General features: G+C 40.5%; 1 protein-coding gene across 1 annotated transcript in view; it reads right to left on the reverse strand.

The window, feature by feature from the left end:
- tnmd (tenomodulin) overlaps window positions 1-16,576 on the reverse strand; it is a 62,708-nt gene that overhangs the window by 10,230 nt on the left and 35,902 nt on the right. Inside the window, exons 3-4 of the mRNA XM_008276121.1 lie at window positions 12,018-12,158; window positions 6,365-6,472 (exon numbers count right to left, since the gene is read on the reverse strand). Of these exons, the coding sequence (XP_008274343.1) occupies window positions 6,365-6,472; window positions 12,018-12,158 (249 nt within the window). The remainder of the gene's footprint in view (window positions 1-6,364; window positions 6,473-12,017; window positions 12,159-16,576) is intronic.

The following is a 16,576-nucleotide window of genomic DNA, read 5'->3' on the forward strand; positions in this document are numbered from 1 at the left end:
CCTCCCCTCCCCTCCACCACAATGCTTCGCTTGGCACCCAGCACTATCAGTGAGCTTAATTTGTTGATACTGTAGTTCATGAGCTGTAAAGTAAACTATTATTGCTTAATGATAGGGACTACATGTCAGTGTTGTCTAATAGAGACATATGAAGGGGATTTGGTAATGCTCTCCCCTAACAGTGTGGATATTTATTTTCTTCATGTATATGTAAATACACACACAAACAAACCCCTCTTCCCATTCCCTTGTTAATTAGCAACCCAGAACAGAAAAACAGTTCACTTGACAAATGTTTTTACAAGGTGATTTTCTTCCAGTCTAAAGCTTAATTGCACATTAGTTAAGCTTGATGTAGAATCCTGGGGCTATAGTAGGAGCGAGAATCATTTATATTGGGTCGTGCCCCCTCCCTCACGTTCGCCCCTGTCACTCTCGCTTGAATTAGAATTTTGCTTTCCACACTGCTTCTTGTTTGTCATGGAGCGTCACTACTGTGACCTGCAGAGAAGAACAAGAAAGAGATAGAAAAAAACCCAATAACTTCGGCACATTGTGTCACATCAAAGATCGTATTTGGGCGCGGGAGGTGTTCAGCCAAGCTTTTGACACACTTTCCTTCACTTTTAAGCGCCGGCCAGCAGACTAATGATGACTCGGAGGACTGGTGTAGCGGGGTGGTGGTGGTGGTGGTGCTGTTGCTGGTATGGCAGAGGGGGTGCTCTGGCATTGAGCTGGTGCGCTCACCGTTTCCAGTGGCTGCAGAAATTAAAATCAAACTCAAGGAACACAAACAGTACTCTCTAATTGGACCTCTTAACCACTGAAGCCAAGTGAGTCTTCTCTGGAAAGTAAATGGAGGTCACGACACGGGGCTCACAACATGACTTCGACTTCACAGTTGAGAAACGACTCCAATAACTTGTAGGAGAGAGCGCCTGGGGGGAAGTGGTAAAGGTCAGCATTTTAACATGGGGCAGGGATTTCTAAATGCCAGTTGACAAGCACAAAGACAACATGATTACAGTCCGCCAGTTTATACACACTTTTGAAAGGCTTTTCCATTTTGCTATTGACAAATGATATATTATTAGGACACAAGCAACTTTTTATCAAGTATTGGACCTTGGGAATGATGGTAATTTGTTTTGTGCAGCCCGTTGCTGGTGTATGTATGCTTTTCGCCTACAGTGCACAACTTAATTATACACCAGTTGTGCTGTAGTTAATGAATTTACCCTCTCCTGCCACAGTGTCCCAAGGGGGGGGAACACTGTCGACATGACACATTGTTTAAAGTGGCGTTATGTTTGCCAGAGATCAACAAAGATTTTCTCACCATACCCAGGAGTTTTCACATGCTGCACCTAACACAAGCAGGGTGTTTTAATGCAATGTACCAGGTGGTGAATTTTCGTCGACAACCATATTCTAGAAGCTCACAGCGAGCGTGCTGATACCTGCTTGAACGCTCTGAACGCCCTGTCACAGCAGCATTTAAAACAATGACATTTCATAGCAAAAATAAAACTCATCTCTTGATGATTGATTGGATTTACCGGTCGGGGCAAACTAAATCTGTGCAAATGTTTCAGCTTTGTTCGACTTGGCTGAGTTTTGACATCCAAATTTGTGCCATTGACAAACAGAAAACTGTCTTGAGCTTCGAGGGAACAGACAACCCAAAGAGTTGCTGTCTTAACTCATTAGCTGTGTTGCTCCATTCAATTTTATCTGACCCTCCTCTGTCAGAGAATAAACTCTTCCCTAAAAGTGGAACAGTTTTTAGAAAGTTATAAGAAAAGAGCAGTGTCTTGTTAGCAACCAAACAAAGCAAGTGAGCTTGAGAGATGAGTCGTACCTCAAAAACTCTTTATTGAATTAAGAGAATTTCAGACAGCTGTTGTGTCAGACTAACATAAGAATATTTCCAGCTCTGTGCTATCTCAATGTTTACCAGTAAATAAATAGCTCCAGCTAGCAATTCAGATTTCTAAAAGTCCATATTTTGCAAAGACATATTGGTGAATTTTGCTCTCTCTTGTTGGATGATTGAATAGCTCAATGTAGAACTTTTTGTTCATGCTGCCGTTCATCGAACTCTTGCAGATGAATGTGAGACAAAAACAGTCCGCACTGTGGGCTTGCAGGACTTTGGTATTCACATCCGCTGCAGTGATGTTGTTTCTCAGCACACTGTTTTTCTGTTTGCAGTTGTTGTCTGAGTGGGAGGTTTTGGGTTGCTGGGTGAGCTTTGGTCATCCATATTAAGTGGCTGTTTAATGGAGCAAACAGCATCCATTGACAATGTTAAGGGGTGTGAGGGAGGTGGATGGCGATTTCCGTGTCAGACTGGGGGAACTGGAATGAAGCTCAGGGATTACTCCCTCAGACATTTCATAGAGAAGGCAAATTGAAAAGGGAAGAAAAAATCCTGGCAAACAATTCGTGTTTGTCACCTGGTTCTCTCTCGCTGGGGCTGCATTTCCTTATCAGCCGCGTGCAGTTTTTCCACAGTTTTTTCCTTTGTTTTTCACCTCAGCTCTAAAGCCTGCCACGGTTGCTCTGAGCCCTTTTCCCTGAAAGCCTGTGGCGGGGTTAAGCTAGGAACCATTAGTGCTTGGCTTTAACCCCTGTGAGCTTCATGTGTTTCACCACCTGAGGAGGAACTTGTGCTGATCTTTTCCAGGGTCACACGTGGGCGGATTCTCACAGAGGATCAGAGGCCGCTGTCTAATGTGAGGACACATTTTGGGGAGGTCAAGCCAAGGTCAGTGTTTATTACCCAAAAATGCCCCACTGATATTTACTGTATTTTTGTTATGTAATCCAGTGTTTTTGTGGTGAAATCAACCTGTTTAGCAACATTTGCAAAGTATACAGCGGTGTAACTCTAGTGGAAGAAAGAGCAATGACTAAAATACCTACCTTCCTAATGACGGGAGAATAATGTTCTACTGATTGATGAATATATTGATATGTGAATAGACTAATTATTTTGTTTCTTGCTGAGAATTAGATGAGAAGATTAGTTCTAAAGTCATGTCTGTCAACAGATAATGGCCCTGTGCACAGCTATAAGTTCATTGCAGGGGGCAGAGCGATGTGGAAGTATTAGCATAGCGATTCCAGTACGCATCAGGAATGCCTTGATCATCTTCATTTATAAGTTTACACACACACGATTACAAATGTAAGCGAAAAACACGTTTTGCATTGTGACTTCCTGGAGTGTCTTAATTTTGCTTTGAAGTAGTCAGGCAACCGATAAAAACACCAGCAAGCTAGCGCCGTGACAGATACATGTTCAGGCAGGTCCCTTCTTAAAAATGTGATCATTAAACTGATTAAATCTAAACTTTTAAATCTAAACTCTCACCAGTATGAGAAAGTGTGAGAGCGATAACACCAAATTTAACACACCTGCTTCCCATTCACACCTGAGACCTTGTAACACTAACGAGTCACATGACACCTGGGAAGGAAGATGGCAAATTGGGCCCATTTTGGATGTTTTTCCTTAGGAGTGTACTCATTTTTGTTGCCAGTGGTTTAGACATTAATGGCTGTGTATTGAGTTATTTTGAGGGGGCAGGAAATGTACACTGTTATACAAGCTGTACACTGACTACTGTACATTGTGTCATTTCTTCAGTGTTGCCTCATGAAAAGATAAAATAAAATATTTGCAGAAATATACTCACTTTTGAAACTTAAAAAAGAAAAAAAATACTGTATTTGTGTATGTTTAGGCTGAGCCATGCTAATCATTTCTATAGAAATATGTAAAAGATGGACGTAGCGAAAAAGCAAAGCCAACATAAAAATGCTTTAACCTGCAGACCAGCAGGGGGCGACACATCTGGTTGCCAAAAGAGGTCCATTTTTATAAAAGTCTGAGAGAAAATGACCTTATTTCTCCATCGATCTGTCACCTCAGTAAACATTTTCCTAATGCCTGCTGCACCTGCTGTGCAAAAAAGTTGGACACATTCAAATAAGTGTGATCTGTGAAGTCAATCCAGGCAACCCCCACATCCAGTGACGTGTGGTCAGGGGAGGTCACGGAAAGTAAAAAAATATATAATGATACAATAATTTAAATGGTTATATTTATCCAGTGATTTCTACTATAAAGTTTTTACTTATTTATTTAGCCTCACCAATTTTGATGATTTTTTAAATTCAAAATCGCTCATTTTTTTTTTGCAATTTCCCATTCGATGCTTGGAAGAGAAGCTGGTGAGGCAGCAGCGAGCTGAGCCTCACCTTGGATCGCACAACCCCTCGCTACCTGCGCTGACTGCCATGCAGTGACAGCGTACTGCTGTCTGTATGTCACCAATAAAATGGTTCAAACACATTTAATATATGAACTGATTTTCCACAGTTCAGCTGATGTATATAATAATGTACAGTGTTTTTTGTTACCAACTGTATGTGTGTAACGTGTTTCATGTGCTGAGTGATCATAAGGCAGCTGAGAAGAGGTTCTAGGTGAGGCAGGCAGTTCTCTTGCCTCATGGCAGGAGGCGCTCTGATCCCAGACGTTCTTCTTGTGACTCCGTGGCTGCAGAGTAAGTGACGGCAAGCTAGACTAGGTACAATCTACAATTAGCAAGTCAAATGCAGCGAGGGAAGACTTTTACAAAAAAGTAACAAATATTTTGTCCAGGGCTGCAGGGTGGCGCAGTTGGTGGGGACACCGGAATCTTTCTGCGTGGAGTTTGCATGTTCTCCCCGTGCAGCGTGGGTTCTCTCCGGGTTCTCCAGCTTCCTCCCACACAGTCCAAAAACATGTTGAGGTTAATTGGTGATTCTAAATTGTCCGTAGGTGTGAATGTGAGTGTGCTTGGTTGTCTGTCTCTAAGTGTAGCCCTGTGATAGACTGGTGACCTGTCCAGGGTGTCCCCTGCCTTCACCCTAAGTCGGCTGGGATAGACTCCAGCCCCCCACGACCCTAGTGAGGATTAAGCGGTGTATAGATAATGGATGGATGGATATATTGTCCAGAAGGAGCATGGACTTCATTTAAAGGAAAGACCACAATATAACATTATAAATCTGATTCTGATGAAGTCAGTGCCTCACCAGCCATGAACCTCACCGCACGTCACTGCCCACATCACCTAAACACACTTGGCATAATGAATTAGTTGGCAAGTAATGGTACTATATAAGCATAGTATATGCAGGGGATGGGGTTGCAGGTTTCAGTCTCTAATTATGCCTACCTATTAGCCTGACAGTTGATTCAAGGCTCCTTAGTAAGCATTCATATGTATCATCTCTCAAGGTAAGGTTGTAATAGTGTTTGGCTATTCACTGTGATTGATTAGAACGGCTTAATGTAAACCACAGCTTGCGAACACCTTCTGAATTATCGTTTTATTTACTGTGAGGGCCTCATCAACTGCTGGTATAAGCCCTCACTTTGCTGGCCTTCGATGATTCACTTTGGAGCTGTGAATTAAGGCAATTAGGCTTCACAGTGCACAAAAGAAGACAGAGATGGCATGGACATATGGTGCTGCCTGGGCAATTAGTATCTGTAAACGTGGATCAGACATTATCAAGATGAGAAGAATAAAAAACAAAACAGCGTTTGGTTTTTTTGGGGGGTGTAACAGCTTGTGTTCTTAAAGTTGAAACTGAGATTGGGCTGACAATTGGCTTATTCTATTTTAAAATGAAGCAGTGAGCGGGGAGTGTCAGATATTTGCCAGCTACTTCTTCTCAGCTACAATGTGAAATGTAAATGAGAGCATGCTAGCAGTAGAGACATTTGAGAGAAGGATTTTCTCTTTGAACATGCGGCCCACTCAGTGAATTGCACTGTGACACTGAAAAAATGGGAATTTTGATTGACTGAATTTCTTCCATCCCTTTTGCTGAAGTTCACATCCAACTATAAGAATCCAAAGAAGTGAAATGAATCACTCTAAACTTGGAGAGGGAGACTTGTGAATTTTAGAAAAAAAAAAAGAAAAAAAAGTACTATTTAATGGTTTACCTCTCACTCAGACCTCTTCTGTACCCTTCCCCCTTTAGGCTGTTTTGGTAGAGCCTTTGGAGGAGATGATTATAAATTAATATTGACTCAAGATTGACAGCTAACACCATTTGATGTGAGCCACAAAGAGGCTATGGGTTTGTGGGTAGCTTTCTGGCGGTTTCACACGCACCACAAACCCCAGTTTATTCTTCAGTGAGAGGGGTGGGGGAGATAGGATAAGATGGACAGGCTGAGGATTTGTGTGGCGCTCGCAGTGCTCCACTCTGGTTATCTCGCTACAATATGCATGACAGCCTCTGCAGGACTACAGAGAGTCCGACGTACAGACAGCAGAGAGAGGAGGCATACCAGCAGCTCTGTGTCCTCAGCCTCCACCTCTGCCACTGTGGGTAGTTTCTTAGTTTGGGTCCTGATGTAGCACCTCTGATGTTCGGCAAACCGGATCCCAGTGATTCCCTTTGAAAAACAGAGAGAAATGAAAGGTTACTCAGGAATTCAGATGTATGTATCATTCATTAGCTTTCTCTGATGTGGATATCCCATAGGAACCGGGGTGATTGTTTCAAAACGCCCAGCTTTTTGCTAATAATCAAAGCTGTTAAAAAAGTTAAAACCTAATGAATGAGTAGAGGTGTGTTTTGATCTTTTTTTTTTCTTTCTTTTATCATGAATAAAATTGATGACTGCTCGGCCTTTACAACACAGCTCTTGCTGTCAGGCTGAATGAAGTAAAAAGGTGGGGGTGTTCCACCGTGGCTGTATAATACTTCATAGCAGGATATATCGCACAGGAGAGCCAAGTGACATTGTTGAGAATGAAGTGTTTTCTACAGAGAGTGCCCCCATTGAATTAGCCAGTCATAGGTCCCTGTCACTCTCTTAATCTGCGCAGTCAAGTGTGGAGTCACTCTCTTCAGCTCCACTGATGATCCTCCACCATGTGGACTGTGGCTCTATTCAGGCTGACACACAGGGCCTCAATAGGCAAGAAAGATCTGTTAATTCTCTCTCGCTGCTATTCTATGTTAATCTAAGATATTCAGCCGGAATAAGTCTGAAAGACTTTCGCTAGATCAGATTGTATCCAATTTATTTTCTGCAGAGCAGAGCTGCTCATTCAGCATACTGTATTAGAACAGACAGCAGGATCTACATCTGCCACGGCCGCTTTAAAATTGTATCAAATGAAAATTGTATGAGCGGTACCATGAAAATGGACTTGATTCAATCTAAATTTAATTACAGTAACACGGTGATTGCTATGACATCTCCTTTGAATTGGTTAACTTGACCATGTGGGTGCTATTTCTACGTTTTCTGTGGTGCTGTCACTCTGAGAACCAGATACCAGCTGCACAAGACGTGATACAAAGTGATGGCTGTCATAATCTACCGCATATAATTTCATCTGTGTGGAGAAAGGATGGGGCATTAATAGTCTCAAGCACAAAAGCGTAATGTTTATGCCGGGCTTTATTGTGATGGGTCTCTGTTTAATTTGAGTGTAGTGTGTTGGTGAGCTGCAGCAGAAGAGAAGAGGCTAACGTTGTGATGAGATACAATGATTACTGGGCTTGGTCAACCAGAAAATGAAGAAAGACACATTAACACAGGGATGAGAAATGGAAAACCGATGTCACTGTAACAGGCCATGTTGAAATATCCACTTGGTGTATCCATGTGCAAGATGCTCATCTGAGTCTTTTCCACAGAATAGAGAACATGTAACTGTGTGCATCAATCAGCTCATTCAGAGCTAAAGTCGTTTTAACAGTTATTCGATGCCTTGATGTTACCTACATAATTGCTTATTGTCTGTATTTAGGGGCATGTCTTCCTCATGATGTAATTATCTCACTATCTCAACCTTTTATTTTTGTACACCAAAATATTTACCCTCATTTATGTCATTTTATTACGTTAAGTACGGAGAATGTGAGATCAGATCTGCTGTTGGGTGTACCTGTGCTAGTCTCGTATGAAAAAATTGTTTACATTTTTCCAGATTGTCTTTTGCTGTTACTGATAGTCCTTCTCTGGTCTATCTGGTCATTACAGTCGATCACAAAATCCAAACAGGATGTTACTGTAGGCCATTCTCAGCATCATCAGTACTTTTCCAGCAGTCATGAATTTCAAAAATGGTCCAAAGAAATTTTGGATGGATGAATGCTGCAGGCGAATTTTGATGCTTCCGCTTTATTTGCTCTGAGAAGAGGAGGCAGAAGAGCGTACAGCAGAAGAAAGAAAGGTTGTTGCTTTTTTACAAATTCCCCTTTGACCAGCACACCCTCGTGGCTAAAGGGTAACTGAGAGGGAGACGGCGCTGACTGCATGTAACACAAAAAATATAAACCACAGAGGCAGGAAAAGGTTTTAGTGACATCAAGGAACAACATTCCTACGATTTACTGACTAGATTAGCTGATTTGTTTCGACAGTTGGATGAACTGTTAATGTAGCTGGCCAACTGCTTCAGTTTTAGCAGTTTTATTTTGCCCTTTGAAAAAAAAAAAAAATCATATTCTTTGTTCATTTAATCATGTAAACATCTGTTGTCCAATTTGACTTTTTAATAATTCAGCTTGCCAGCATTTCTTGCTCCAGCATGTTGCTTGTCTCACCTGACTCTTTTTGTGGTTCAGTCTTTAACAGTAACTTGTCCAGTGGTGCAGCAGTGATTGTCAATGTAGGGGAGCACATCACCTCCATTGCATAGGCCGCAATGAATATTGATTTTGTGCAAAATGTGCACACGTTGTTGCTGGTGCACATCAGATTTCAGTAGATTTAAAAACCCTCTTACTCTTGATTTAACCCTTAAAGAGATGTTTTCAGTGCATCAAAGTTATTTCCATAGAAGGTCTTTCCACGAGAACACACTTCTACATTGTTGCTTCCTCTAGATTGTGCTGATCCATGAGATTCTGCCTCTGTCTTTACCGACCCTTCCACTACTTGCTGCAGCTCGAGGACACCAGATCACCTACCACTCCGCTGAAACATGAGCAAATTATAATAATAAAAGTAATTCAGCCATTTGAATCGGAAACTAAATCAGAAAGCTGCAGGTTAGCAAGACTGGTTCCTTAGTTTAAAATCCTAAAGGTCTGAATCCATGTTGTTGAGACTGATTGAACTTTGAAGGTGGAAATGCTCAGCTATGGTGTTGACTGTTTATATCGCTCATATGTTTTCTAGCAAGATAACAGACATCAGGTGAAATATGAAGGAAAAGTGAACGAAATCCACTGAGAAGCAAGGCCTATTAAAAATACAACATTAACATGAATATTACTTATTACAGATTGGCTGCATTCACCAGCTCGTTCTTCCAGCATCTGTGGTGATTTATGGATGTTGGCTACCTCGAACTTAAGGCTCGATGCCGTTTGAAGGCAAGAAGCTAAAAGTGATGACTGACAGCTTCTGCATTATGGACTCGAGCTGAGCCAAATCTTGCAATACCTGTAGTGAGAGGCCGGCGGCAGTTATGTCTGAGGGTTATGTCTGTGTTGACTGATCAAGAAAGCCAGGTGGAAAACGAAAGAAAACACTGCCCAACCTTGTTTTACATACACTGGTGCAGCGGTTATCTTCACAGCAAGAAACTCTGGCTCCTACGGTTTCCTCTCTCAGTCCAAAAATGTACCGGTCAGGCTAAGTGTAACTCTCAAACTGCTAGAAGATGGAATTCTGAATGTAATAGTGTTATCCTTACGGTCTCTATTATATGTATTAGCCTTGTGAAGCTTTCCTCTTGCCCGGTGATTACAAGAATTGGCTCCAGACTGCTGCAGCCCCGCTTATGATAAATGGGAATAGACAACAGATGGATAAATGGATAAATGGATGGATGTTGACATATATGAAGGGCAGACTATTAGAAGCATCTGCAAATATAAAATGAATATCTTTCAGTGTAACAACAGGCTTGCAGTCGCACAATCTGGATATGTTCACAAGCTCTCGGGGCTGTCCTGCTGTCCCCACAGACCCCGGCGCTTGATGGCTTTCATGCTGAATTGTTGAACCCCTAAAAAAGCCAGGAGGTATGCGGTGCTGTAGGCATGGCTCGAGGGAATTACCTAGTGTTCACACAGTTCTAATCATAATAAAATAAAAAGGGATAACAAGGGAAGTTGGAAATTATCAGTATATTGTCAGAAAAAAAAAATAATTGAAAGAGTTGTCCAGATCAAATTCACATGTAAATGCCAGCCAGCGTGGACACCAGCTCTTTGTTCTATAAAGCCATGATCATTTCCTTCATTTTGTCACATTGTGTAGTCAAGGAAACTTTTCAACTCCGGCACCCCGAGTTGTACATTGTCTCATGAAACTGCGTTTCAGACCGAGGAAAGAAACGACAAATCATCTACAAAGGACAGACGACCGGAATACTGCACCAGAGGGTATATTTACTTATAATCTGAAGGTTATTTTTCCAAACAATGACTAAAACTTAACCAAACCGCAACCTTAATATCATCTGCTCGAATCCATTCTGATTTCATTAAAGCTTTCCTTTGGTGTGAAGTTAAAATGTACCCACTAATGTGTGCTGTATCTCTGAAACCTTGTTCAGAAATTTGGACAATTTAATGAAATGTGGTTTTGTTCCGTTGTTCAATTTGTTTTAACATGAAAATGACTCTGGTAATTCTCTGTCAGGATGTTGTGTTCTCTCTCCTGCTAAAATGAGTCTGGTGGTCCACTGTCCTGGAGGCATAATCCCCTCAATTTCCATCACACAGCCCTAGGGCTTGATGGAGATTGATTTAAAGGTGGCTTTGGTCTGTATTATAACATGTGACATTCCACCTTTTCTTTTTCTGTTTTTTTTTTGGCATTAAACAAAGTAGGTTCCAGCATTAGCGCACAAGCCTTGGCTTTGTATAACCCATTGTAAGTTTTGTCTGAGTTTCCTTTTTTTTGCCACAATGAGGTTTGAATTACTCTGCTCACTCGCTTGTTACTCAGTCTTCCATGGCGGAGCACTGAATCAAGCAAATCTCCTCAGGGGATGTGCTTCACTAACAGGAAGTGGAACAAGCAACAGGCGCATGTGTTTATAAGTGTGGCTATATGGGACACACACTGGGCTTTGTGAGGGAGAGAGAAGGAAACGGACTGATTGCAGAGGTTTAAAGTCTTCCGGTGCTGCGCTGGTTTCCATCATATAGCCATTTTCGATTCACACAAGCCATTGTACCAAAAACAATAACAACTCAATGTAGCTTTTTTTTGTTCGGGATGAGGCGTATCCTGTAACATTCAGCCTCACAACCTAACATTTCACAGTAAATAATGGTGCGAAAGTACGAGCATTCATTACCCAGTCAAGCAGCACACTCCCTTCTCCTTGGTGCGGCATGTGTAACCTACTGCGCACTCGAGCAGGATTTAGGAATGAAAGGTACGTTAATGAGTTGTGCTGCAGACAAAATTGCAGTCGAAAAAGGTGCGAGGAACAAATAGAGACTGGCTTCTTAATGGTGTTTGTCTCTGTACTGCAAAGAAGTTGCTGTAAAGAATTAGAGGGGGGGAAAACACTTATTTTTTATTTTGTGAGACTGATTCTTCTCATTGGGCTGCTGTGTGCGCGCTTGACCACATAACAAATCTCCACATGTACTGCCCCTTTAGTATCAGTTACTGATTTCATGTGCATGCATGGTATTTTAAAAATTTGAAAAATTGTATTTTTGATCCCACCGACCTCAGCAAATGTAATTTCCATTACTCTGTTTTTGAGATGTTTCAAAGCTTTGTCACACCTTTTTTTTTTTTCCTCTCCAAAAGTGACAAAGAAGGAGAAAAGACCGTTGAGGAGGAAAATATGATTTCAAGAAAGAATAAATGTTGTCAATTGTCTCTTTGTAAAGGGCAGGACGTGAACATCACAATCCTTCCTCTGCTGAATAGAAGATTCAATTACAGCGTCAATTTTTCCTCAAAAGACAAATCACTTACATGGCCTTGTTCAACCTTTACTTACATTTTTGAAGTCGTGCACCTCAAGCACCTCCTCGCTCCCGTTTCCCATTCTGAAGATCTCAATGTGGTGACCGGGGTCAATCTCCAGCATGCTGTCTGTCTCTACCCCATCCAGAACGGCTTTGTACTGATGGTCATAAACCTGCAATGACATAAACAGCCACATGCCTTAGTGATGGATGCATGAATGGAACAGTGGCATATTTATCATTCACTGTATCATTGTTATTCACTAAACAATAATTAGGATCAGTGAAAACACAAATATTAAGCCAATTCCTGAATTTCTCAGTCCACCTACAATGCCAGTCAAAATGCTTAACCACTTAACAACTCTGCTCTGCCAGCGTTTCACATTTTTTCAATTATTCAAACATGTCTGGTGTTGTTCTCATTGACAGCAGTTTCCCTGAATGGAAAAAAAACAATTGGGTTGATGAGAGCATAGCACGCAGGATTATGAATTGGAGCATCATTTTGCTGTGCCAAAAACCAGAAAAATAACTAAATGCATGAAAAATAGCAACAGAATAATTGCCAAAAACTGGTGACAAATGTGGATGAGATTGACACATCTGTACTGGTTGTTAAAAGTTAACTTACAGAAATAACAACCCTTGAATAAATATATGTTTTTCGATGTCACTTGCCGCTTAATGAAGTCCAAAATAATCCATTAAAACAGAAAAAGGTTGACATGACCACAGTGCCAGACTGAATAATGAAGTGAAATGAAATCCCAGTTCACACAAGATAGGATAAGAAAACTGAAGTAATAGTTTAAAATACTTTACATGCTTTAAAAAGTAATGCTCGATAACAAAAAATAAATGCAACAGTCTGAGTCAGTCTTTTTTAGTTGAAATGATGAAATTCTGTTCAGCCAACAAACTACGTCGATTCAGGGGAATTAGATTTTTTTCCACGACAATCATATATATTTTAAATTACAAGTCCTAACCATCTGAAAGTGTACAAGCATTTTAAGATAAAAGAGAGGACTTGAAATCCTGAACTCCTGCATATTAAGTTGATGCAATTACCAACTTTATTATGTCAACTCAACCCATCAAATACCGTTTGCAACTGAAATAGTTTAAATAAATCAGTAATTTAGCGACCAAGCATTTGCCATTCAGGGCCAAATACTGACAATATGAAAAATACTTTATTCATCCCAGAAGGGAAATTCAATCCTGTAAAAGCTCACCTTTCTTTCTTTTTTTTTTTTAAAATCAATATAACATATATTATATACAAGAATAATAATCATTCAGTCAGTTGGATTAATATACATATAATAATATATATATAATAATATACACCTCATGATGTTTTCATGACAAGAATGTACTTATTTGCACAAGTAGCAAGTACTTCTATCCCTGTTTTTGGTCTCTACCATCTCCTGAGGCAAATATCTGGCTCTGTAGCGCCATTATGTTCACTGTGTCAGTCTGCTGTTTGGTCATGGGCAGGTAGAGTACACTGGGGTGTTTAGGGCTTTCTTGCTGAAAATAGTTGCCTGCTGCATCTGGAAATGAGGTTGGTGAGAGCGACGAGAGTCAACCAAACCAGCAGGAAATGTTACCGACCATAAAACCAAATAATAAACTGAAAGCGGCTGAAACATCCAGTGAAGCCGAGGGGAGACTGCAGAATTGGGCGATAATTCTCTGAAGGCTTGTCACGAAAAGTGACTCCTTTTACATACACACAGCCATTGTTAATCTACCATTAATACAAAAATATTGCCTGCAGCAGCTTTAAAGTGGCAAAGGTTGAATATTTCTATTAACTTCTCAGTTAGATACATCTATTTTCTTGCAGCCACAGTATTTTCAGAATATTAAAAAAAAAAAAAAAGATCTCAAATACAATTTGTAACTGATGCAGTCAACTGACAGCTGCTTGAACTGCTACACACTTAAACTAACGTCAGTGATAACAGTCACTTGAGCAATTAAAATATTTGTGTTGACAAGCTGTAAGGTCAAATAAAAATATATTGATAGACGTTTGCCTGAAGTCAGTAAAATAAAGATATTTTAAATTTCCCGTACAGTGCGAGCTTTCTCTTCAGTGTTGCCTTAAAGCGGTGTTGTTTATCACAACTGCTTGCTTATGTACTGTTCTTGGACACGCATGGATAGCTCTTAAAATTCCCTGTCTGAAAAATGATTCATGCCCACCAGCTGAAAATATGCTATTAATATTTATGTGAGGGTTGTGTTATGATGAGAAATATATTGCTGAGTTCATCTTCATCTGTCTCAGTGGCAAATCAGAGCCTCGCCAATGAGACGCATGATTAATGAATACACTCAGATGGGAGTCCATCAGGATTTATATCCCCCATCAGAACCATCTGAATGTCCTCTAATGCTCTAACACAAAATTAGCTTTTACTTTAAACTCTTTCACATGTTCAGTATTTAACATGTTTTGCATCTGCTTGCTTTTGCACAGCTTCCAGGAGATTTAAATATGCCGCATTACATATTGCGGCGACTTTTCTTTTTCTCTTTTTTTGGGGGGGTGGGAGGGAGAACTGAGTAATAATGATCAAATGGGATATAATTCTTAATAGAAGATCACTGTTAGAATGGCACTAGCCTATAAATCTCCATTAACATGGGTCACAGTAGCCTTGGCTGCGAAGAGAAGTAGAACTTAAAATTGTCAGGAGAAGCCAAATTAAGATGGGCTTGAAATTTAAGTGTCAATTGAGCAGTTATGGATAAAATTGGGGCTATTAAACAGTTCGAAAGTCCGTGTGGTGAATTAAAGTTCTGTTTGAGCATTTCTTTTATATTAACATAAAGGTGGAATGGGGGAATAGATTCTAGAGGCTTATTGATTTATACTAAAACAGTGAATTACATTTTCAGCGGGCTATCTCTTTTGATGAAAATCCAGCTGTGAGAATCTCCCCACCGCACCAGGTTGAAATAGATAATAATGTATTACAACAGTTTGACTTCAACTGGTTCAATAGCCAAAGCGGCTGCTGTGCACAATAATTGGCATTCTGAAAATAGAAATGAATAGCCTCTGTATGGCCTCTTCTGATACTTATGGATGCTCCAGTACATTGGGAAACTTGCAGTGTGATTTATGCCGCAATAAGGGGAACACTTTAGAGCACAACACAATATTTTACCTCAGAGTAATGGTGGTGATCATTATAATTTGTTTTTGGGGCCATTTCTCCAAATTTTCATCATACATTTCTGTTTAAAAATATGCAATTGAAGAACTTGTTTCTCATCATTTCTTGTTTTATTTCTACATATGAATTCACAGAAACTGTCACTTGGCTCCAGAACTCTTCCAAAAAAAAAAACAACAACTGTGAAAGTTAATTAACTTCCCATGTGACACTGAACAGGCAGATGAAAGGCCAGCATATAGGAAAGGCTCCAATTTAATACACTTTTTTGTTACTGTGGTCACAAAGACGCCTAAAACATTTGCAACACATCACCAATTATACGGCTGTGACATTAAAGCTGCAGTAGGCAAGATTTTTATTTAGAAGTGCACCATGGTATACGTTTTGAAAAAAAAACCCAACTCTTGTCAGACACTTGTCTACCAAATGAGTATTAACAATAAATGGTTCTACTGTTGAAGTAGGTGGGAAAGGCTCAGCAGAAACAAAGACTCACATTCACACCTACGGACAATTTAGAGCCACCAATTAACCTCAACATGTTTTTGGACTGTGTGGGAGGAAGCTGGAGAACCCGTAGAGAACCCACGCTGCACGGGGAGAACATGCAAACTCCACGCAGAAAGATTCCGGTGCCCCCACCATGACGCAAACCGGCAACCTTCTTGCTGCGAGGCAACAGTGCTAACCAACTGCGCCACCTTGCAGCCCCTGAATAAACATGAACATGATTATACCAAAAAAATACGTCTTAGAAGCTCAGAAGGTGGTCGGGTATCAAATCGCAGGAACACATCAGCAGAGAAGTAGTGAGCGGTGTCGGGTTACACTGGATGTGCTGTTCACCTGCATGAATATGATTGCACATTACGTTTTACTAGTGGCCTGTGAATGAGACAGTGATTGTAACACATGAATGAACCAGCTGATGCAAATCAGCTGATACAAACACGACTGCAGTTTTCTGCCTGAGTTAACACTGTGCTCCACTTTTAGCCGTTTTCTTATCGCAGCGCCATCTGAGCTAACTCCAAGAAACATTACATGGGCTTCGAGTTACACATTTTTTTTGTTAATCTACTGTAACTTTATGTCCAACCACTCATGTACATTTAAAACACACAGGAGCATCATATTTTATCTTTCTCCCCAAAGTGCTATTTGATTGATGTGTTCAATGGGTGCATTTTTTCTTTATTTTGTTGAAGACAAGAAAGGCATACCCTCAAACAAAACAAAAACACATACATGACATTGTGAACGTGTATTATTCTGGCCCATTGGTGCAGCACAACATAAGACAGGTGACAAATTAGGGAGGAAACCGACATGAAGTGCCAGCAGAACAGCTTCACTGCTTCTTGGCATTGATTCCTAAAGTCTCT

Source organism: Stegastes partitus, unplaced genomic scaffold (genome assembly GCF_000690725.1).
Source record: "Stegastes partitus isolate 25-593 unplaced genomic scaffold, Stegastes_partitus-1.0.2 Scaffold2, whole genome shotgun sequence".
In the NCBI taxonomy this organism is placed as follows: domain Eukaryota; kingdom Metazoa; phylum Chordata; class Actinopteri; family Pomacentridae; genus Stegastes; species Stegastes partitus.